We start from the raw sequence: 23,700 nt of genomic DNA, 5'->3' as shown, positions 1-23,700 counted from the left end.
TATTTCCCTTCTTGCTCTGTTAAGTCTTTTAGGACAAGGTGGATTTTCAGCACGTCACCTGTGCTGACCTCTGGTGTGCGGCCATGCCCTTTGACCTTGCTGTGGCCTCTTCCTCCTCACTCCAAATTTTACCTCGGTTCTTACCTACCAGGATATGTTGTTAATTTTCATTCACAGCCACCTTCTATCCATTTAACAAGTTGTTTGTTTTGTTTTGTTTTTTTCATTGTAGAGCAAAATATTTCCAATTAAGACTAGCGATTCCAAAGAATTCCAATCCCAGACAATTTTACCAATATCAAAAACTGGCAGGTACGGAGTATTTATGGGGGCCAGGCACTCTGCTAGACGTACGCCTTTACATTTCACTTAATCCTCCTAAAAATGTAGTTATTGAGGAACTAATTTCTTCATGAGAAAACTCCGTCTCAGAGAAGGTAAGGGACAGGTCTAAGGTCACACAGCTGGTAAATAGCAGAGTTAGGATCCGAGCCCAAGTGTGCCTGACCCCACCATGGTCTTATCTACTAGAACGCAGGTAGGAAGTGAGGCAATTTGGGGGTTTAAGTCAGGAGGGTTAATGAAAGAGTCTCTTTTTTTAAATTTCTGGTCCCAACCGAGATTTCTCTTAATTCTTTGTTTTTCCCTAGCTTCAGGGAGGATTTCTATTATAATGACACTGCTGGGTACTTCATTATTGGAGGGAGCAGGTATGTGACTGGCATTGAAGGGTTTTTTGGATCCCTGAAGTACTATCGTCTCCACACTCTGCACCCTGCACAGGTGAGCCCGGGGCATCGAGAAGTTTCTGGGTGTTCGTGCATGATGGGAGTGTGGCTCAGGGACGTGGAGCCCAGTGTAAATAAAAGATTTACCCAAGCCGGACCTCGCATCGGCTCTGTCATCACACACAATTAATATGGAGGCTTTTCCCCCAGCAAACTCGATAATAGATTTCTGTTAAGGTTTGGTTCATTTAGTACTCATAAAATGGAAACCATTTACTTCCTCTGTTTTAATAACTACTAGCTTAATTATAGAGTAGATTTTTATCAGGCTGTTGCCTATCCAGTGATTAAGCTAATGAAAGGAGAGAATCTTAGTTATTTGGTAAAGCTTCTTTTATGTGCTATTATTTAAAGTATCAGAGGAGACACTCTAGCAAATTAAAATCTTGGTTCTGTTCGCTGGTCTCTTCAGAAACGCAGGCCCTGGGCCCCCACTGGGGTGGCTGGCTGTGGTTGTAGAGATTGTGGAGGGCTGAATCTACTGCACGCTGACCCTCACATCCAGAACCTACCCGCAGATGGGATGGTCCAGCTCTCCAGGCCCGCTCCCGCGGGGGTTGGTGCAGGGAGACGGGGATTTCCCACCTTCACGGAGGGGGGTGTTTTCTGCCTTGGTAAGGAGATCACCAGATACCTGAACAAGGTCATTCCTGTGACCCTGCGGGGTGGTTCTGGGAAAAGCAGGAGTCCCTAGGCAAAGTATAGGAAGAAAAACGCGACGCCCTACTATACCCATGGGTGCATCTCACAGCCCCTGTGGACAGACTTCTACGAAGAGGAAAACAAAGAAAGAAATCAATTGATCCATTTTGCAACAAATACTTCTAGAACACCCGCTATGTGCCGGGGCCCTGTGCTGGTGCTGAGGCGTCCGAGATGATTAAAATGGTAGCTCTCAAACTTTTTTTTTTTTTTTTTGAAGGTGGTTCACACAAGAAATCTACTTAATATCATGAACATACATAAGCACACACACACACACACACACACACACACACACACACATACACATATATATATACAAAACCAAATACAAAACCAAAACAAAGATTTTACTAAGAATACATATCTTTCCAATGTTAAATGCACTCGGATATTTTGTGTCCTGCTTCGTATAAAAATAAATCACTGCTGATTACAACCTGCTGAAAATAATCGCATGCCCCTCCAATGGGTCACAACCTGCATTTTGGAAACCAATAAATTGAGATAAGGTCTCTGTTTTTGAGAAGCTCCCTGTCTGGGCCTCAAACACCTAAGTCAAGAATGCGGTATGTGCTTTAACTCACTTACAAGCACAGTGTTTTGGGGGGCGCTGAGGTGGGAACATCCACCTCCTCACATGCTTGAGGGTGGACTGTTAGGGAAGCCGCCCTGAAGCGTTGACCTTGGATCTGGCTCTTGGGGAGGTGAGTAGGAGCTTGCCAAGCAGAAGAAAGTGGCGGGAGGGTTCCCAGGCAGCGACACAGCACAGGGATACTTGGTGTCCTTTGGGGACTAGAAGGAGCCATGAACCTAATTGTCTAAGGACAGCGTGCGGCGAGGGGAGAGCAGAGGATGGAGGCCTGGCGTCTGGGAAATCCTGACATTTAAGAAGCTCTGCGGAGGACAAGATGCCACAGAAAGCAGCTAGAGGGGACCGGCCAGAGCTGGCATGTCCTGGAATTATACCCTCCCTTTGCTAATGCAGAGCGGATGACCTGTGTGCAAAAAGCAAGCCGACTGGTCGTACCAGTGCGAGAAGGCAATCCACCCGAACACAGCCTCGTAGGTATCGACGGGTGTTTGATGACAGCTTGTTGTTCATTCAATTCTCTTGCCTTCTTGTAGATTTTAAACCCCCTCCTTGAGAAGCAGCTTGCTGACCGGATCAAGTTATATTACGAAAGGTGTGCTGAGGTTCAAGAAATAGTGTCTGTGTACATGTCCACGGTACAGCAAGGGGGCGGGAGACCAGAAGCATGTAAGTACTGAGCTGCAGGAGAGCAGTTTTGAGCTCTGTGTATTTGTGTCAACACGTGTGGCCTCTTTCTAACACGGTTAACGTAGAACATATGTGAGTTGAGCAGTGGGGGCACATATGACCTCGAGCCCTCCACGGATGGGCGCACGAGACAAGTGTGTGTTCCACGTGGATTCCAAGGAGACCGACAGTGACCAGGAACCCAAATCTGCCTCTCAGCTTCCACCATGTGCGACTTAGTTGAGGAATACAAATGAAAGCCTTTTGAGTCTCACATCGCGTCCCTGCCATCCGTAATGGGATCTTAGGCCGGTCTAAGAAAATAAAAGTGAATTGGAAAATAAATTAATCATTAGAAATGTTTCCCCATCGGTGCACTTTTGTCTTGGACCATTAATATCTGAATATTAGCTTTCAGAAATGTTGAATAGCGACTTTGTTGTTTGGGGCTCGGTTTTATTTTTTTCATCCCTGAAACTGATCCACTCTCGAAGACCCCGGTCATAGCCAACAGAAGGAATGCTTTTCAGATAGACTGCTTTCGTGCCTGCTCATATTCGCATGGACATCCTTCACTCATGCAGGGTGTTCATTGATTACAAAACTTGTCTCCCAAAGGCTCCAGCTTGGGTCTAGCGCTTATCAGTGTCTCTGTGCTTAGACCCTCTTGCCCAATACGGTGGTGCTAGAGTTAGTCACATATGTTCCTTCAGGAAGAGAAATTCCCACGGGGCCTTTGCCATCAGCAAAAGCGAATTGAGTATCACAGTCCTGCCCACGCATCTCAGCCATCTCCAGGGCCGCACTTGCCATTGTAGGCTGTGGATGGATGGGTGCCTCTGGAACATACCTCAGTCGGATAGGGTTCTCATACGGCGGCCTCAGGGAGGGAGCAGAGACGGTGATAGGTAAGTGTGGAAAGTCGGCCCTTCTGCAATTTAATTTAAGAAGAGGCAATACTGGTCCCCAGCTGCTGCTTGTACAGCTGACTCATCCAGAAAATATGATGCTGTCAGAAGAGGGGGAAGATATATAGGAATAGTAATATCCCAAACAGGAAAGAAACTGATTTTGATAACTGATGTAATTTCGGGAGAGATGCTCTGAACTGGAAGGCCATCCTTGCCTGCTGATCTGTTCGGTGGCCTTGGAAGATTTTCCTAACATCCACTGCCTTGCCTCCCTGGGGGACCTTGTGCTTTGCTCCTCAACTCACGCTGCCAACAAAATGGCCTAGATATTGGCCTCCTGGGGAACAGTCCGAGGCCAGCTGCTCATTCTGGAGAATTATTCAACAGCCATCAGCAACTTTGGCACATTGCCCTCGGACGTGGCTTTGAATGTGTGACCTCGAGGCAAAGGCATCGGAGCCAATTTCAAATCCCTAATGCACCCAAACCAACATCCAGTAACATAAAGTCTGACCTCTTATTCCTAGTTCCTCTTAGGGAGGAGGGGTTGAGAAGGATGAGACCTTTCTTCTCCTAAGGGGAGTGCTATCTTGTGTTTCCCTTGCCCAGGCGACCTCCGGAACTCCTATCTGGACCTGAAGCTCAGGTACGGGAGGCCCTCCACGTGCAGAGCCTTCCCCTGGGAGCAGGAGCTGAAAGACCGCCACCCCAGCTTGTTCCAGACCTTGGTGGAGATGGGTTTGTTGACAGGTGATTGTGTAGGTGCCTTGCCTTTGGACACTGGCTGGGAAGGCTCCCTCTTGGCCACTGTTTCACTCACCCTCTTTGGCGGTTTATGCCTCAAAGTTATTCTTAACCCTAGTGTTCTAGGTTAACATCAGATTTAAATTCTGCCCTTGTGTGTCCACAACCCTCAGGGGGTCTGTGCACATTTCAAAAGCCAAATACAAAAGCAAATTTGGGAATCACTCCAGCAATTCTTTTAAAGCCAAGGCCACAGATGACAGCCTGCAGCCAGAGCCGGCCACCAAAAGTGATTGGTTTGGCACGCACGTTATTGTCCATTTTTTTAAAAAAATTAGTTGCTAGTGTCTAAAAAATGCAATTTTTTTTTTAGCTTTTCTTGAAAAATCCAATGATCTGGCAATGCTGGGGCCTCCATTCCTACATCACAGCAATTCTGGAAGTGAGAGTTGGCACAGGTGTGCTCTGTCCACCCACGGTACCCCTCACCCCCTCCTATTCCAGCACCTTCTGCCTACTTCTTTCATGGATCTTACCTGCCTGGGTCCTTAGGGCACTTGAACTTGAGATCCCTGATTTGAAATGCACACTTTAAGCAGCATCTCGGGAATCTATACTTCCCAAACGTGGCCGGCTTCTCCTGAGGCCCGTCACAATTTGTGTGTGCTTAGTAATTAGTGCACTCTGGGGCCACAGGGGATCTCGAAACCATGTCTGTTAGGAAGGGGAGGGAAGCCAGAGGTGTTCAGCCGGGGGAAACTGGTTAGAGGCAACCCGTGGTTTTCCTGGGCATCCAACCAGGACCTTGAGTCAAAGTAGTGCAGAATCTAACTTCTAGTTCACGTCAGGGCCTCCTAAGAATGTCAGTGTTGAGTGGAGTAGATTCCCTACTATACATAGTGCAAAAGGAATCTATTCTGGCCGGAAAGAATTCAAACCATACAAGATGTTTCCTCTTACGTTCATTCGATACTTGCTGAGCGTCTGACCAGTTACTTGGCTAGGCTTTAAAGATAAGTAAAATAACCCAAGGTCCCTGCCCTTAAGGGACAGACTTGACAAAGAAAAACGGTGATGCATTTTCAGTAAAAATGGTGGGTGGAAGTGATAGAGTCATAAAAAAAAAAAAAGGGAGTTGTCAGGGAAGGCTTCCTGGAAGAGGTGGCATTGGGCTTGATGCTTGAAGGGTCAGTAGGTGTTTGCTAGGTAAGCAAGGTAGGGGTTTGGGGGGGGGGGTGGGAGGCAAAGTAGAGGCAGAGAATGGGAACAGTACAGCATTTTAAATGATGTACAAGGGGGTTGGGAGGCAGGAGAAGGCCCGGAGAGTGATGATTCTGACTGCGGTCCGGACACCGTCCTCAGAGTTTGGACTTCGCCTTGTAAGTGACTGGGGCCTGTTGAAGGGTTTTAAGCCGCGGGTAGAGGTGCGATCAGAATTGGGTTTTGAGGTTACTCTGGCAGCAGTGGGAGGTTGGGGGGGAGGTGAACAGAGAGGTGTGGCGTGGAAAGCAGGGAGTCTGTGGCCTTGGTCCAGGAAGAAAGGATGCAGGGGTCAGAGCGGTGGGGACAGAGCTAAAGGCTGTAAAGGGGTTGACTGCTTGGGCGCCGGCAAGGGGGACAAGGAGCAGGGAGGCCGTGTGCAGTCGTGTGACAGCCTCTGCAGCCAGGTGGCCTGAATCCAGCTTTAACTTAGCACTCACTAGCTGTGTGATCTTGGGCGAGTTCCTTCGCTTCTCTGAGCCCTGGTTTCCTCATCTGCAAAATGGGGATGATAACAGCACCCCTCTCCTAGTGTCGAGTTGAATGAACCGAGGCACATGACACAGAACAGAACGGGCACATGGGAAGCTCTGGGTAAACAGTGTTTCTCGACCTTGCCACTACTGACATTGGGGCCTGGATGATTCTTTGCTGGGGGCGGGAGGAGAGGCCTCTCCTGCGAATTATAAGATGTGCAGCTACGTTTCTGGCCTCAACTCATTGGACACTAGTAGTACTCCCTCCCCTCCCCTGACCCCCGTCTCGAGTGGCGACAACTAGAAACGTCCCCGTGGTTTGCGGGACGTCCCCAAGGAGGCCAGATTCCTCACAGGGCGAATCACCGTGCTCCACGGCAGTGGAATCACCACCCAAGACAGGCCAACGGGAGAGAGGCCTGCATGTTGAACCGTTGAGGCTCAATGGGCCGAGGCCGCATCCGCATCAGATTCGGTTTTATGAGATTTCTGATCCCATTTAAATACCGTTTCGCTGACTGGGAACAGGGGTGAATCATTTTCACCAAACATTCTTTTTAAGGTAAATACTCTCAGTAAGGATGTTTTCGTGTTAATTTTATAGCTCAGAAGTTTTGTTTATGAGAATTTAGGATTGTTATTTTCTCTGTGGAGGCCTGGGGATGGAATCTAAGTAAAAGCCCAAATCATGGGGCTCCCGGGTGGCTCAGTCGGTGAAGGGTCCGACTCGCGGTATCTACTCGGGTCATGGCCTCGCGGTTCGTGGGTTTGAGCCCCATGTCCGGCTCTGCACTGACAGCGTGGAGCCTGCTCGGGATTCTCCCTACTTCTCCCTCTGCCCCTCCCTCGTGCTCTCTCTGTCTCTCTCTCTCTCAAAATAAATAAATAGACTTCAAAACTCATCACGAGCCCTTGAACCTCAGGACGCCCTGGGCTAGGTGTAGGGACCGTGACATTGCCATGTGTTCTGCTTACCCCTGGTAGGCCTCCGGGGGCCCCACCCTGGTGGCATAGGGAACCCCAAGGCCGGATTTGCCACCTTAGAGCCCACTGCTGGCGCCGAACCAGCCAGTGGAGTCCTTCTGGTGCCACGTCTGCTTAGAAGAGCTCCAAGGAGCGTCTTCTGAGGGGCCGTGCGTGCCCCACGCATAGCCTCTGTCTCCCTCGGGCACACAGCCACCTGCGTTCCTTCCCTTCCTGCCATTTCCTCGCACCGGCAGGCAAGGAGGGAGGGCGGCAAGGGCAGGCCGATCTCCGGAATGAACCTCAAGCCCCCTTTCCGCCTTCAGCCCCTGGTTTTCTAGGTTACACCGTCCTGTCCATAAGGACTGGGAGCCTTCTGCAGAGGGAGGGCACACGCTCCCCATTAAAATGCCTGGCACAGTGCCCTCACTCGAGGCCATCACAGTGTCCTCCTGCTGGCCCCCGAGAGAGACTGCATTTGTGCGTGGCGCCCGGGTTCTAACAGGGCTGAGCGGAAGGCAGAAAATTTGATTTTGTAAATTGAGGTTAAACAAACAAGTTTACGTTCTTAACATACCTTTGCTCTGCTGTCCTATAAAAGGCATGGTTGTTGACCAGCGTGGCTGGTCCTTTCCTGGTTCCTCCCATGCCCGTCCTTCCAGATTCATCTTGGGGTTAAGTGTCCAGCTGACTTGGGAGTGCTTCGGACAACTCTAGTTAATAGGAACCATGTCTCCATTATGTTTTCTGCCTTGTTGCCCTGAGCTGTCCCGTCCCGTGGACTAGTCGACTTCATTAGAACCTCCTCATCATACTACATTTTTCATATCTGAGATAAAGTCCAAGAATGGCAGTCAAACATCAGATGTTTTTGGTGTTTGGAATTCTGGCTTTGGGAACTAAATGGGTGGTAAGAGAGAGAAGGAATTCAACTGTGTGAGAAACTTCTAGGTTGCCCATGGCACCACCTTCGTTCACTCGTTCGTTCAATCCATAGATGTTGGCTGAGTGCCCCCTGCGAGCCAGGACAGAACGAAAACGGGGCTGTGTTTTGAACGAGAGTCATTTAGGTAAATTTAAAGGAAGACGTCGGCTCCCATTGTTCCTACAAAGGGAATTAATTTGTGGAGTTCTGTTTCTCCTGGCATGTTGAAAAAAAAAAAAAAATAATAAGACAACGGAAGACAGTGGCCCGTGATTTCTGGTTCTTTCGACAGGCTCATTTTTTTTTTTAAACGTTTATTTATTTTTGAGACAGAGAGAGACAGAGCATGAATGGGGGAGGGGCAGAGAGAGAGGGAGACACAGAACCGGAAACAGGCTCCAGGCTCTGAGCCATCGGCCCAGAACCCGACGCGGGGCTCGAACTCACGGAACGTGAGATCGTGACCTGAGCTGAAGTCGGACGCTTAACCGACTGAGCCACCGAGGCACCCCAGGCTCATTTTTTTTTTCTTTGCGGTGTCTCCTCACATCCACGCGGACTCCACTTCCAGGCCGCTACGCATGCACGTTTCAGAGTTAAGAGTGTATTTTCCCCGCACTGTGTGATTTCAGGCGCCTCATCTGCTCTCTCTCTCTAAGCCAACAACACACTTAACGAGGAGTGAGAACATTGCAGGGGGTGGGCATTTGGGGGCTTTGGCCTCATCCACAGCCAGGAGGGAGCCTATGACAGTGTTCGCTGCATCTGGCCCGGTGAGATCAGGAGTGTCACCACCTTTCGGTTGTTCCCGAGTCCGAGTGGTATTTTCTTACAAAAGACAATCACCAAATAGTTGTACCCTCACTCTTTAAGGACTGTAATTAAAACTTTTTTTTTTTAATTTTAAATATTTATTTTTGAGAGAGAGAGAGAGAGAGAGAGAACGAGCGGGGCAGGGGCAGAAAGAGAGGGAGACACAGAATCCGAAGCGGGCTCCAGGCTCCGAGCTGTCAGCACAGAGCCCAGTGCGGGGCTCGAACCCACAAACCGTGAGATCGTGGCCTGAGCCGAAGTGGGACGCTTAATCGACTGAGCCACCCAGGTGTCCCAAAACATTTTTTATGGTAATATACATGTAAAATAAAATTCTCCATCGTAGCCATCTTTACGTACGCTCTTCAGTTGTGTTGAGTACAGCCACATTGTGGCACAGGTCTCTAGAAGTTTCTCAGCTTGTAAAACTGAAACCGCACCCATTCAACCACTCTCCGTTTTCCCTCCCCGCCGCTCCTGATAACCACTATTCTGTTTCTATGAACTTGCCTATCCTAGATACCTCAGCTAAGTGGAATCATACGGTTTTGTAACTGGCTTATTTGACTTAGCACACCGTCCTCAAGATCTATCCATGTGGTGGCTTGTGTCAGAGTCTCCTTCCTGTTTGAGACTGAATAACACCCCATCGTAGGTACAGACTGTATTTTGTTTGTCCATTCATCTGTCGGTGGACCCTTGGGACTGCTTCCACCTGCTGGCCGTTGTGAATGACACTGCTATGACCGTGGGCGTGCCAACGCCTCTTCCGGACTCAGCTTTCAGTTCTTTTGGATGTCGGTTCAGAGGCGGGGCTACTGGATCATATGGTGATTCTACGTTTCATCTTTTGAAGAACCTTCATACTGTTTTTCAGTGCAGCTACACCATTTGACGTTCCCGCCAACGGTGCGCAAGGGTTCCGATTTCTCCATATCCCTGCCAACCCATGTTTATTTTCCATTTTTTTTTGATACATGGCCATCCTCATGGGTGTGCGATGTGATTTATGTTTGTAATTTATCTACTGGGGAACATTTGGTTGAAGACCAGTTGAGAACAATGCTCTCGTAAAGTGACATGATGCTATGAAAGAGCTTCCTGGACAGAGGGGCACCATACGGGTATGAGGGATAGGGTCGCCTGAAGAGAGCGCGTCTCACTCGGCCTCGGGTTACAGTTATTCGATCGTGTTTGTGTCTCTGTCACTCATGCAACTGCAAGCTTGTTGAGGGTAGCTCAAAAAGTAGAAGTACCCCGCTTAGGGGCGCCTGGGGGCCTCAGCCAGTTAAGCGTCCGACTTCGGCTCAGGTCATGATCTCACAGTTCGTGGGTTCGAGCCCCGCATCGGGCTCCCTGCTGACACCTCAGAGCCCGGGGCCTGCTTTGGATTCTGTGTCTCCCTCTCTCTTCCCCTCCCCTGCTTGCTCTCTGTCTCTGTCTCTCTGTCTCTCTTTCTCTCTCTGTCTGTGTCTCAAAAACAAATAAATAAACGTTTAAAAAAAAAAGAACCCCACTAACACCTCCAGTTCTCCACAGAGCCTGCAGTGGTACTGGCCACATATTATCGATTTCTTCTTCTGTATGACCCTACACAGCACCTTTCTGTACCTTTCCTCTCCAGGAGCATACTTCATCTACCCATGCTCCTCAGCTGGCCTGTAAAGCGTCTTCAAGTCCCAACTCAAACTGCCCCCTCGCATCTGTGCCCCCAGGCAGGTGGCTTTTTTTCCCATGCTCCCCTTGCCACTTTGTGGGCAAGGCCTCTTCAGCGGACCTGCCCTGTTGCACTATTATTGTTGTTGATTTGCCTGTTGGATTCAGCGGAACTTGTGAGCCTTCAAAGACAGGAGCGGGATCTAGGTTTTCTTTGAAGTCCCCCAGTTAAGTATTTGTTGGGTAACTGAATGCACTCCAGACGAATACATGATACCGTTGTAAGTACTAGAAATGTCTTTGCTGGGTCAGTGAATCACTGAAAGAACGAGGAATTTGACTACCAGGAGACACAGGTTCAAGGTCCACACGAGCCAAGCTGTGACACCAATCCAGACTGATAGATAGAGCTCTGTGGGCTTCTTCGCCTTCTTCTCTACATTTTTCTCATTCCCTTCGTACTTCTTTAGCCTGTTCCCTCTCAGGAGCTGCTGCCCTGGCCCTGAGATGCCTCTGCAAACATAGCTCTGTTCCCCTGGTCTGCCAGCAGACTGTTTTCCAACTCCTCCCGTCAACAGCAGCAGACCAGGACCCTTCTTATGCATACTCCTTGTAAAAGAATTCCCAAAATGCAGCCCTCACGGTTCTTCCTTTCATATATCCGTTATCTGGTGGCTGACGCATACAGGTGCCCAGATGTAAAACAGCCCCGACGTTCGTGCAGACCCCGTTGGCACCCGTGGACCGCAGCCCTCCAGCACTGTGCTGGGTCCTGGGGCAACCGTAATGAAAAGACATGCAGAACCCTCTGCCAAGTGCCAGGGGTCTGGGAGGAGGGAGGCTTCTTACTTGTTGACAGCTGAGGTGCTAACCTGGTATGCAATGCAGCTGTCCCCGCTGGTGGTGGTTCCCGCTCTGCAGTATCACAGGACGTGTTCCTCGTCTCCCAGAGTAGGCATGCCTTTGAATTAAAGATGGCAGCCCTCCTTAGGCGCCCAGCTGCAGTGCATATAGATGTGGCAAACACCCTTCCTGCCTCCCGGCGTTCCAGACCCACTGCTCTGCATCTTGATTTCCTTGCTTGGCACGGGAATGCTACTGTGCTGCTCTGCCCCAAAGTCCACCACGGTCCAGGCTCTGGGTGGCATCCAACACGAGACCCCCTGTTCACGGCTTCAGGGGGACTCTTCTGATTGGTCACTCTCTATGTCATTTCCCGGGGAACCTCCAATTCTCCGGGAAAATGGCTCCTGTCAGAGCATAGAAATTGCCCTATTAGCATTTGGGCTTTTTCTAATGCTAGGATGGTAGTATTCTAGTATGCATGCTTTTTCATTATTTAAGAGGTGTGCTGGCTATTTCTTCTACTCTCCTGTTGCAACTTCCTTGTCAAAATGGAACCCTTAGAATTCAAATACCCTTTGAATGGGGGGACTAGGCATCCATTAGCAGTGGTGGAGATGGGGAGGGGTGAGGGGGAGCTGGTAAGAGACCTGGGGAATGGCAGTGGAAGGGGGTGGGACTCGAGGCCGGAGAGCTGGTTTGGGTAGGAAAGCGCGAGGAGAGCTGCTCAGGTGCATGTGGGCAACAAAGGCAGGGAAGGACAGGTGCATGGGACAGGTGAGCGGGCCGGCACTCCCCTGTGGGCATCTGCCCTGGGGCTGGAACCCCTTACTCCCTTCCCTCCCTTCATTCTGGACGGGGCAATTCTGAGCCCAGGGGAGTAGGCAACTCTGGCTACAGAAGCCAGAGGTCTGCCGGCAGATGGGTCTCAGGAGGAGGCCGGGTCTGAGGTGGGCTCGCCTCCGTCTTGTTCCTCTCCTTTGTTGGGACCAGCCTGACTTGCCCCAGGCTTCAAGTGCAGGGGGAAGGAGCCTCCACGCAGTCTGCCAAGGGGTTGCTGGCCCCACATGCATCACCCTCGGTTGCCTTTAACTGTTCTTATTTTTGCCGACAATTGCAATGTTTATTTGGAAACACGAAAATGCAGAGCATAGAAATGGTAGAGATACAGTAATGTTCCTTAATAACGCCAAGATACCGTGTCCTTTAAGAGCTATTTTCAGTGTTGTGCATTGCAAAACCATCATCTTTATTTTTTTTATTTAAGAAAGCATACATTATAGATTTTTTTTTTTACAAAAATGCACAGAAGCACCAAGAAGAATACAGACAGGGAGATACTTTTGCTGCCCAGAACATCCCTGGTGACAGTCCTGAGGGGCAGTGGGTAGAGAAAGGGAGAGAAATCACACGCACAAACCCAGAAAACTTGCATACAGAAAAGTACGAGCCGAGCCGTTTACTTCTGACAAATAAGCCACCTCCTTCCGTCTCTGGGGCTCAGGGGCTCAGAATGCAAAAGAGGAATATGCTGTGGGGGTTTTTTAAGTAGTAAGCCTGGTGAGATCTTCCTTTTCTGGTTAAATGACATTTTCTCCTTTCACTTTCTTTCCCTTTCCAGCTTATACTTTGGGTGCATTCCACCTTTTGGAAGCTTGAAACTAAAAATGACTTTCTTATTGATGCCCCCGTCCCTCTCACAAGGAATGGGTCTGCATCCCTCCTGAATTCTCAGGCAGATGCCCACTCTGGCTCTCCAGCCAGGGCCCACCTTCTCATTTTCTGCTTTTTGCCTCTGTTAATGATGAGCCCGCAAATGGCCACCTTCTGGTATTGCTGTAGAAAAGAGAGCAAAACAAACAGTGCCGTGCTCCTTGGAAAATAGGGAGGGTTAATTAGTGGGGGCGCTGACCTTTTGTTTTTTCCTTAGCTTTGGGGGCAGGAAGGAAGAAAATGGGAAAATGGCTCCTTCTATTTTGTTTGTTTGTTTTTTTCATTACCCCATTAATCTCCATAAACAAGGCATGTGTTTTAGTTACAGATCGACTAGAAAAAAATGCATATGCTAAACCAGATGGGTGAAATTAACAGTTTCATTAAACTAATTTTAAAATTGCCAGTTTTACAATATCACCAGCGGTATAATGGCTTTGATTTTTCTGCCGCAGTTGGAATTTGACCTTTAAAGAACGTGCAAAAAAGAGCAGTTTTACTTTCGAATTATTTGTTTTTATTATATTCACCAGTGCAGAAAATTGTTGAGATTCTTTTGCAGAGAAAATACTGATCGGTAATATTTTGGGGGCAGTTAGGAATTTTATCATGTAAAAGAAATAATGAAACCTTTGCAATCCGCCTCTGTTGCCTTCTGCAGGGTGTGTGTGTGTGTGTGTGTGTGTATGTGCCCGCGAAGGCTTTGAGCTTTGTGAAGGATTCCCCTTTTGCTCCTTATCCTCCAGCAATCCCGGCTACCTGGGAAGTGCTGCTAATGATTTCTGGGGTTCCATGCCAGAGGTCAGCAGGGCAAGTGTTTCATTTGGAGCATCATTTGGTTTGGAGTTTCCTGTCTCTTCTGAGCCCACAAAGCCCATGTCTGTGGGTACTCAGGCAAAACCCATCATCTTGATTAGGTGTTTGTCAGAGCAGGTAAGGCGGGGGTGAATCGTTAACAAAATGTTAATGTTGCTTTGCTCAGAACGCGCACAGAGGGGCATCGGAGATGAGTCCATATTTAAAAGTAAGTCTATGAATAAGTAGGAGGAGGATTTATTTTGCAACTCCATCCGAGTGCTGCGGTGCATGCTAAATCCAGTGGAGAGGGTTCTTATCCTGTCTAATGGTTGGACTTCTCTCAACTATTCAAAGGGAAAATCCAAAATGAGATCCCCAGACTCCTGATGGAAAAGGGTGTTATTATTCAGATATACCCCAACAGATGAGCAGAGGAAAGTTCAAGGATGTTCATTGCCACGTTGTTGGTTATAGCAAAATGACTGGAAGCAACCCAAGAGTCTAAAAATAGAGAACTGGTTGGGGAAACAGCACTGCTGTGGAATGCAATACTATTGAAGCTTTAGAAAGAATGGGCCTCTGACAGCCACGGACAAATACGGTATGTGGTTAATTTAAACATGAGAGTTGAGGGTCAGAATTATAGGAGCTTTTTGGAAAGAAAATGCATATGTATCAATACAGATAGATGTGTATGTGAATTATCATCTGTGGAAAGGGAAAAGTCTGGAAGCATACACACCAAGCTTTTAACAATGTTTATCTTCACTATTAAAGAAGGATTGGGAGAGAGGGCACTCCTGGTTTTATTTTATACAAATCTGCTTTGTTTGATTTTCTTCTTCTTTGTTTTTTTGTTTTTTTGTTTTTTTTTGAAACAAGCAGCTATTTCTTTAGGGATTAAAAAAATACAGAAAGAGAAGCATCTTCCATTTGTTCAGTGAGGTGATTTTTTTTCAGCACCTATTGCTTCGGATTGGGAGAGTAAAAGCAGACCCAGCTGATGCCTGTTGGGATCTGGAAGGCTGGGGTAAGGAGTTCCAGGAGCGGGGAGAGGAAACTGCCTTAGATCTAGGCAGTCGTGGGCTCCTTCCTCACAGCCCGGCAAGTGGAGGCACGTGTCTCCCCACTCAGGGACCAGCCAGTTCGCTCGTGTGCCCAGAAGGACTGGCACCAGCTCATAACCCGTGCCTGGGCTTTTACAGTTTCATCCTTGGATCCCACCGGCCTCTGTTTTTAGCATGGACTCTGCTAGGGGACTGCCTTTAAGTAAATCCAATCTCAGACCTCCCATTGCAGTTGTCCCACATTGGAAACTCACCTGTGTTCATTCCTTAATGGAGTGCTGATAGAATGAATCTCTTGTGCCTCCTAAAAGCTGTTGGTAACATTTGAATTTTGGATAGAATGAAGATAAGGAAAGAAACACGTTAGACATAACAATTTTTAGGCAGGTAGAATTTTAGTCTTAAATAAGATGACCGTGGAGGCGCGTGGATGGCTCGTTCGGCGTTCTGCTCTTGGTTTTGGCTCAGGGCGCGTGCGTGGATGGCTCGTTCGGCGTTCTGCTCTTGGTTTTGGCTCAGGTCATGATCTCACAGTTTCGTGAGTTTGAGCCCTGTGTCTGGCTCTGGGCTGCCAGTGCAGAACCTGCTTGAGATTCCCTCTCTCCTCCTCACCCTCTGTCCCTCCCCCACTCATGCTGTCTCTGTTTCCCTCAAAATAAATAAATAAACTTTAAAAAAATGTGAACATCTTTGGCCATATTTAAAAAAAAAAAAAATAATAGGATGACCATAGCTCTTTGAATGAAAATGTATCTATGCAATCCTTTATGGTTTTTTGTAACATATCATCTAATAGATGCACAGGATAGAAACTAAACATTTGTTGCCTGAATTAATGAACGAGAGAGATGAGTAATGTAGACAGACTTTGGAAGACGGTAACACTTACATTATAAGGACATAGACCTTGCTAGTTTGGGCTTAAATGTTGATCAGATTTATGGGAGGATTAGGTGAAAGGAAGTATCATACAGCTTAAAGCAGTTGCACAGAGAAGGGTCTTCCGATAGTGGTGAGGTACTTATTAAGACATCTGCTTGCAGGGTGCCTTGGTGACTCAGTCAGTTAAACTTCTGACTCTGGCTCAGGTCATGATCTTACAGTTCATGGGTTCAAGCCCCACATTGGGCTCTGTGCTGACAGCTCATGGTCTGTAGCCTGCTTTGGATTCTGTGTCTCCCTCTCTCTCTGCCCCTCCTCCACTCACACTATGTCTCTCTCTGTCTCTCAAAAATAAATAAACGTCAAAAAAAAAAAAAAAAGACATCTGGTTGCCTATCAATCAGCAGGTAGGTGCAGCAGAGTAAGTCGGAATGACTTTCTTGACCTGCAAAGCTGAATTCAAAACTGGGCTCAGCCCCTTGTCAGGTTTTGTAATTTTGGACAGGCTAGTTGACTTCTCCAGGCCTCAGACAATTCATTGGAAAAATAAGGACATTAATAATAGTCAAAGTTTTCAAATTACATGCCATAATTTGCATAAAACACCTAATCCAGTATTTGGCATTTTGTAAGCCCTCTATAAAAGTTGACTCATTGTTTTTATCGTCTTTAGAAACCCTCCAGTAAAACTGGAGGAAAAAGATAAGAAAGCATCTCAAAATAAGGTTCTTTTGCTCCACTTTTTAGAGCAGCACCTAGGAACTATTTCTGAGATAAAACACATTCTTCTGAGAGTCTTAGAGTGGAAAAAAGTCTCTTTGGAACTTTCGGTGGTCCTGATTTGGTGGTGAGTTACACTCAGTAAATTACTCTCTGGAGGTGCTTTCTCAGCTATATAAGGCACATCCTTTTTCCCAGGATACTAGGCTGTCATTTAGTGCCAAAGAAAAAGCTATTTGCAGAGTGACACCGTGGCATCCCCAAAGGGTTTAATTTACCTCCCTGGAAGGTGGTATATTTCAAGGCACTGCAGAACCAACCATATTAATAACTCAGGTGGTTTAATTGGCTTTTCCCTCTTCTCTCTAAAGCCCCGTCGATCCCACGGTAATTAATCGTGTGTCCTGTGAATTGTGGTTATTTACAGTACCGAGGAACCAAAATGAATCTGTATTAGAAGTTGGCGGGAGGATATTTGAAAAGGCTGTGAAGAGACTCTCCAGTGTTGATGGTCTTCACCAAATTAGCTCTGTCGTCCCCTTTCTGATGGATTCCAGCTGTTGTGGATACCATAAAGCATCCTACTACCTCGCAGTCTTCTATGAAACTGGATTAAGTGTACCTCAGGATCAGCTGCAGGTAGAGTATTTATGGGTTCCAGAACCATCAGTCACCTGTGTTATGTGTGCAGAGTAATGCTCTCATGCCCCAGGCGGAAACCGGACAGGTTCACGCACATCCTTTCTGGACACAAGCTGGGGGATATGATTGGCATGCGCCAAGGAAGAGTTTGGGCAGGGCTTACCAGACTCCTACTCTTTCGAGAACAACAGGTGGCCCTTACCCAATTCTTATAACTACTCTGGCTGTAGGGCCATTGTCCCACATGACTGTTCGGCTAAGTGAAGTCATCTGGATCTCTAAGCAAAGTATTGTCGCCTCCAGCCTTCTACCATCAATATAAAAGCCATACCAGACTGTTTTGCTTGTGGTTTTTGAAACCCAGTTAATTATGCGACCTGCCAAACATTTGGGATCCCATTTTTATAAGCGCTGTGAGTGGTTCTTGACCATTTTTAGTTTCCTGATCTGCACATAGGGTTGTTTGTCCTGGATTTGAAGAGACTCAGTTTGTTTAAACCTGCCCAGGTGGTTCCATGTTCTTTTTAAGTGACTTCTCTGTGTATGTCTCTGGCTTATTGAAAGTCATGACTGATGGCATGCTTTCCTGAAGTCCCCAAGGCAATCCTCACGAAGGTGAAATAGTGAAGAAGATTCTAGCCCTGTGTCTGTCACAAAGTCGCTGGTTGGTCATAGACACCTGACGTCAAGTCTCTGGGCCTCCCTTTCCTCAATTGTGAAATGAGGCTGTTGGACCAGCTGAGCTCCAAAGACCCTTCTCAACACTAACGTTCTGAGAGCGTAAGGTTAGGACGTGGTCACTATTCATAGTACCTGCCATAAATGACGTAACTGAAACAGACCAGGGATCCTTAGACTAGGTGGCAGATACACAAAAAGATTCAGGGAACAGCCGCTCTTTTCACTGAGTAGAGGGCAGAAGTCAAGGAATTGTGAGCTAATATTAGACATTAAGAAGGACAGAGAGCTAGGTCTGAAAACCGTCAGAGAGCTGCTGTGGCTTCTTTTCTGAAGATTTTTTCTAAAAGGCACGTTAACATGTTTCCGGAATGACTAGGTTCATGCTTCAGGACGGGGCCAGATGACCTTCCAGTGTTAGGATTTTATTACCTTTTTTCTACAATCTTGTGAACACTTTGTAAATTTCTCCCTAACAGGGCATGTTGTATAGCTTGGTGGGAGGCCAGGGCAGCGAGAGGCTGTCTTCAATGAATCTTGGCTACAAGCACTACCAGGGTGTCGGTAACTACCCCCTCGACTGGGAGCTGTCTTACGCATACTATAGCAACATTGCCACGAAGACACCCCTCGACCAGCACACGCTACAGGGAGATCAGGTAAGATAAAGAAGTGGGCGGAGATCATCATGGCCCTGTTTACACGGACTTCCTGAACCATTTCATACAGTGTCTGCACCTGTGGCTGGCTCATTTTCAGGCCTTCAGAGGATGATCATAATCGAACGGAGAGGAAAGCCATCTTACGTGCTCCAATTCATATTTCCTGTGTTCTCAGGCTGAATGCGGGAACAATCCTCCATCTATGCATGAAAAGCTTTTCGGGAGTGGGAGGGCTGGCGCGGGAAGGGTAGATTTGGCCCTGGACAGAATTTGATTTTGCAGAGAGCGTGTACCAGAAACAAAGACATCTTGTCTTTGTTCCAAGACCGTGTGAGGGGGTGGGGCCGGGAGGTGTTAGGGATCGGGTCACATTGAGTGGGGGCCACAAGCTAAGGGGTCCTCTCAACGCATAGTCAGCAAGCAGGGTCTGCGGTAGAAGGAAGCAGGCTCCGTCCCTAGCTACGTTCCCAATGCTGGGCACCTCGAGAAGTGGCTGTCCCCATGACATGAGCCTCGCTAGCCAGGTCTTCCAAGTGACTGATGTGTGATGTTTGAAGACTCTGCCCAATCCCAGATTAAGGACTGGATGAAGGGCACTATCTCTGGCCTCTCCTTTTGTAGGCTTCCAAATCTTATTGACTCATTGGACAGAGAAATCAGTGGCTCACATCCCCCCAAAAATACATAACATGTTACCTTGGATCAACTGATGGTTTGCTTTGAGGATGGTGAATAAAAAGCTATATACATAGAAGTGATGGTGTAAGATTTCAAGGAACGATGATGCAGGTCTGCATTCAGTGGGAGTAGACTATGATGTGGTTGGCTTCTTGGAAGGTATTTGTATATATCCTCTTTATCCAGGAAGGATTTAAGACGTGATGGTCGCAGCCCTTGAGGCAGTCAGGTTGAGAGGAAATGCAAGCCATCTCTCCCAGGAGTCGGCAGGGTTCTTTTTCTGTAAAGAGCCAGATAGTAAATATTTTAGGCTTTGCTCATACACCCTCTGTTGTAGCTGCTCACCTCTGCCAGAGACAGTATATAAGCAAACGGGGAACCTGGGTTTGTGCAGCCATAAATAGTACATAAACTGCATGGTCGGATTTGGCCCTGGTATAGGCCATAAACTCTCGATTTTCCCTGCTTCTGCTCCGTAAGCCCAGGGGATCCGCCTGGCTAAGCCAGGATTGGAGAATCTTAGCCTGAGCAGCTACCCGGGAACCAGAACCACTCACTGGTCCCCAGCTCTGCTCCTGGATGGCACTCAGAAACCCACAGTGCAGAAAACTTGTGCCTTGATGGTTGGCGATGGATAGTATCTGGAAATGAAATCTACAGGGGCCACCGTACGGTTATGAAATAAATGAGTCAAAAATACATGCTGTCAGTGAACATTAAACATGAGTCAGACTATAAAATACCACATGGCTACCTATATAGACATTCTGATTCCTTCAGAAAATAACAATTTCCCCTGAATAAACTTGAACGATCTTGTCATTATTGTTTGTATTCTCTCAGCGAAAATATAAGCTATGTGCAAAATTTGACCTCCGTTTGACAGGAATTAATTTATGAATTGATCAAAAAAAAATTTTTTTTAAGCAATTATTCTGAAAAGGCATTCATACAAAAAGCAAGCCACAACGCGATCTTGCGGTGGGTTCAGCTAAGCCTGAATGTGTTAAGAATGTCCTCTATGTATGTATTATACTTTTAAGAATTCTAATTCAGCATAAATTAGCAATGGGAAATAGTATGTTGCTAACAAGCTCCTTTTCTTTTGAAGATTTGGCACATGAAATGTTATGATTATGAAAGAAAGCGTTTAATTGGTCAGAACCAGAGAAGATGAATAGAAGAGATCCATCTTGCAGCTGAAAGTCGTATGATTAAGAATCACAGATACGAATTATACAGTTAGAAGAGTTGTATCATCGCTCATTTTCTTAAGAATGTGTAATTAATGGCTTCTTGAGAATTTAAGCAGGTGTCATACATTGATTTAAATGTCCTTTTGTTGAGAAATCTATTAATTCACCAGCAGCACGAAACAAATGAGGAGATATGGAAAGCCAGACCTCTAATTAACAAACCAAGGATCCGTCAGTAACTCCTTCCTTGATTCTTGCTTCATTTTCTCTTTTATGTAACGCGTGCTTCAAATCATTTCATCTTCTTTATTAGTACTCTCGCTTCGTGTCACTTCTTTATGAGTTAGCAGGTCTCTGGCTCAGGTGAAAGAGAAAGAAGATGCTGGCTTTTGTTTGTTTTGTGACTTAATCGTAGACGAGCTGCTTTCCTTCAGTCGCTCCTCGGAATGTGCTTTTCCACGTTGGTGGTTTGGTCCCCCGCCTCGTCTCAGCCCCTTCCAGAGGGGCAGGGGTCTCGTCCACACCCTTGGTTTCAACTGCCCTCCACATACTGGTGACACTCAGACCTTCCAGTCCAGCTGAGATTTTCTTACGCACCCCCATTTGGATTCATAACACAGTGCGGAGGAGGTAACACACCGCCCGTTCCCCGTAACTCCTCCGCTGATGGCCCTGCTGTCCCTCCTCGCAGCCAAGGAGCCATCCCCCCATCCTCCCGTCAGTTACAGCCCCCGCCAGCTGCCCATTTCTCTCTCCGCCTGTCTCCATCCCTGGGGCCATAGGTGACATTTGCCCCTTCTCATCTCTGCCCCCAGCTGCTGGACAGCCTCCTGCTCTGGGCTGAATTGTGCTGCTCCCCATCCCCATCCCCCCCCCCACCCCCGCCCAAAGAACAGGAGAATAGGATTTAAACAGATAGCAGGATGACTATGTGGGGGGGCACAGTGAGAAAGTGGCCACCTGCATGCCAAGGAGCGGGGCCTTCGAAGAAACGAAACCTGCCAGCATCTTGATCTTGGACTTCTGGCCTCTAGAACTTTGAGGGAATAAATGTCTGTGGTTCAAGCCACCCAGTCTGTGGCGTTTTGTTATGGCGGCCATAGCAAACCGATGTGCTTCCTAACTGGTCTTTCTGTCACCAGCCTTGTCTCTTCCCTTCTCTTCTCACTACTTCTTCCAAAGTAGGCTGTCGGCAGTCAAGGCTCTCAACCTGGCTGCACGTCACAATCACCTGGGGGTTTAAAGAACAACTCCGCGCAGGCTCCACCCCATGGTCTTGAGGTCGCAGCATGGGGGGGGGGGGGGGGGCTGGGCACACGTGTATGTGTGTATGTGTATACAGTTGACCTTCGAACAACAGGAGGGTTAGGGGCACCGATCCCCCACACAGTTAAAAGTCCACATATAACCTTGACTCCCCCAAGTTTACTACTAATAGCCTGCTGTCGTCCAGAAGTCTTACTGGTAACATAAACAGTCAATGAACACATGTTTATTTTGTTATACGTATTATCTGCTGTGTTCTTACGATAACGTAGGCCAGAGGACAAAAAAATGTGATTAAGAAAATCATCAAGAAATATATTTATAGCACCGTATTTGTTGGAAAAAAAAACAAAAAAAACAAAACCCTGCATTAGGCGGGCCTGGGCAGGTCAAACCCGCGTGGTTCAAGTGTGTTTGAAAAGCTCGGATGTTCATAATGTGCAGCCCGTGTTGAGAAGGACGGACCCACGACGCCTCAGCTCAGCGCATCGCTTGGCGTCGGAGGGTTTCTTTGATCTGGTTTCTGTTTCTCCGGCCTCAGCTCTCAGTGATCCCTGCTCAGCCTGTCCACCCTGGTAACACCATACCATAGGCCACGCCTTGCTGTTCCCACCTCCTGGTGCTGTTTGGTCTCCTCTGCCCGGTCTGTTTCTGCACACTCACTCCTCTTTTCCTGCCTGCTGACCCCTCCTACTTGAACACTGGGCTCAGACCTCACCTCCTCCTCCACATCTCTTGGCGGTGGGGCCAGGGCACCCGGGTGTATCCCTGCCATTGCCCTTATGAACCCTTACGAAGGGTGCCACGCACAGGGTCACAGAGCTGGCTTCCCCAGGAGACCATAGGCTCCCTGTTACAGGCTCCTTGTTCATGTCAGTGATCCCAGTGCCCAGCACTGGGCGTGACACACAGTTGGCACCCAGTGTTTACCAATGGGCTGACGGACGGGGTAAGAGTGAAGAGCATCCAGTGATAAACCTGAAGTTATGACATTGTCTTGTTCACTCACTGGTGCCTAAAAAAAAAAATATTTATTTATTTTGAGAGAGAGAGAGAGAGACAGAATTAGTACAGCGGGGGAGGGACAGAGAGAGAGGGAAAGAGAGAATCCCAAGCAGGCTAGTCAGTACAGAGCCCTGCAGGGGGCGGGGGGGGGGGGTCAAACTCACAAACCATGAGATCATGCCCTGAGCCAAAATCGAGAGTCGAAGCTTAACTGCCTGAGCCGCCCAGGCGCCCCAGACTCTGGTGCTTTTTGATGTGACCAGTGTTCATTGTTGACTGCAAGCACCCAAAGCACTTGGCTTTAAACCCCGCCCCTCTCCCAGTCAGCCTTTCTGGGTGGCATCCCGCGTTTGAGAATTGTGGGTACTTATCCTTGCAGCTCGTATTTCCCCATTCTTACTTTAATAAAATCCCTAAAATGTGAAATTTCAGCAAAGAAAACGCACACACACACCCACCATTGGGAGCCAAGCGTTACAGCTGATTTTAAACACGCTGAGAGGCGGGTTCCCAAGGGCGGTTCCCACAGGCCTCGCAGGAAGTTAGCAGAGGTAGGCGGTTTAAGTGTAGGCTTTGAAATTGCCCTGCTCCTGAGTTCCCAGGGGTGCTGGCTGAACCGTCATGTCTCACAACTCCAGGGAACGCAGATGCTCTGGAAAATGTGAAGGCCCCACTTGCAAAGTCGGAGGGGTTTTCCAAGGCCTGCCCTTTCTGCCTCCCTTCCTCTCTGTCTCTCTGTCTCTTCCCCCACTTCTCTCTCACTCTTTTCTCTTGTTCTCTTTGTCTCTTTTCTGTCTCTTCTCTTCTTGTCTCCACCACTTCTCTTGCCCTCCCTACCCCGTCTCCTCTGCCCCGCCCTGTGATCAATGGCAGATAGCCGATGCGGTGTGAACACCGCCCTTGGAAGCTGCAGGCTGAGCAGAGAGAAAGGTGGTGACACCGGTGAAGTGTCAGCGTCTCTGGGACAGTGTGGCGCCTCCTCTGACAGTGGGCGTGGGGGCTGTAAGGTCTGTCCAGTCTCCAGACGTTGGACCTCCTCTGACCTGGTCAG

General features: G+C 48.0%; 1 protein-coding gene across 4 annotated transcripts in view; it reads left to right on the top strand.

Annotated features, from left to right (window-relative positions):
• Window positions 1–23,700, top strand: part of SEL1L3 (SEL1L family member 3) — a 103,933-nt gene that overhangs the window by 37,515 nt on the left and 42,718 nt on the right. For all 4 annotated transcript variants that reach the window (XM_060655305.3, XM_078446226.2, XM_081795499.1 and 1 more), the window contains exons 7-11: window positions 651–783; window positions 2,619–2,751; window positions 4,272–4,412; window positions 16,950–17,161; window positions 18,322–18,501. In XM_060655305.3, the coding sequence (XP_060511288.2) occupies window positions 651–783; window positions 2,619–2,751; window positions 4,272–4,412; window positions 16,950–17,161; window positions 18,322–18,501 (799 nt within the window). The remainder of the gene's footprint in view (window positions 1–650; window positions 784–2,618; window positions 2,752–4,271; window positions 4,413–16,949; window positions 17,162–18,321; window positions 18,502–23,700) is intronic.

The sequence above is a fragment of the Panthera onca genome, chromosome B1, assembly GCF_046562875.1.
Source record: "Panthera onca isolate mPanOnc1 chromosome B1, mPanOnc1 haplotype 2, whole genome shotgun sequence".
Lineage (NCBI taxonomy): Eukaryota > Metazoa > Chordata > Mammalia > Carnivora > Felidae > Panthera > Panthera onca.
The sequence above is the reverse complement of the archived record's forward strand: the minus strand, read 5'-3'. Positions and strand labels throughout refer to the sequence as shown.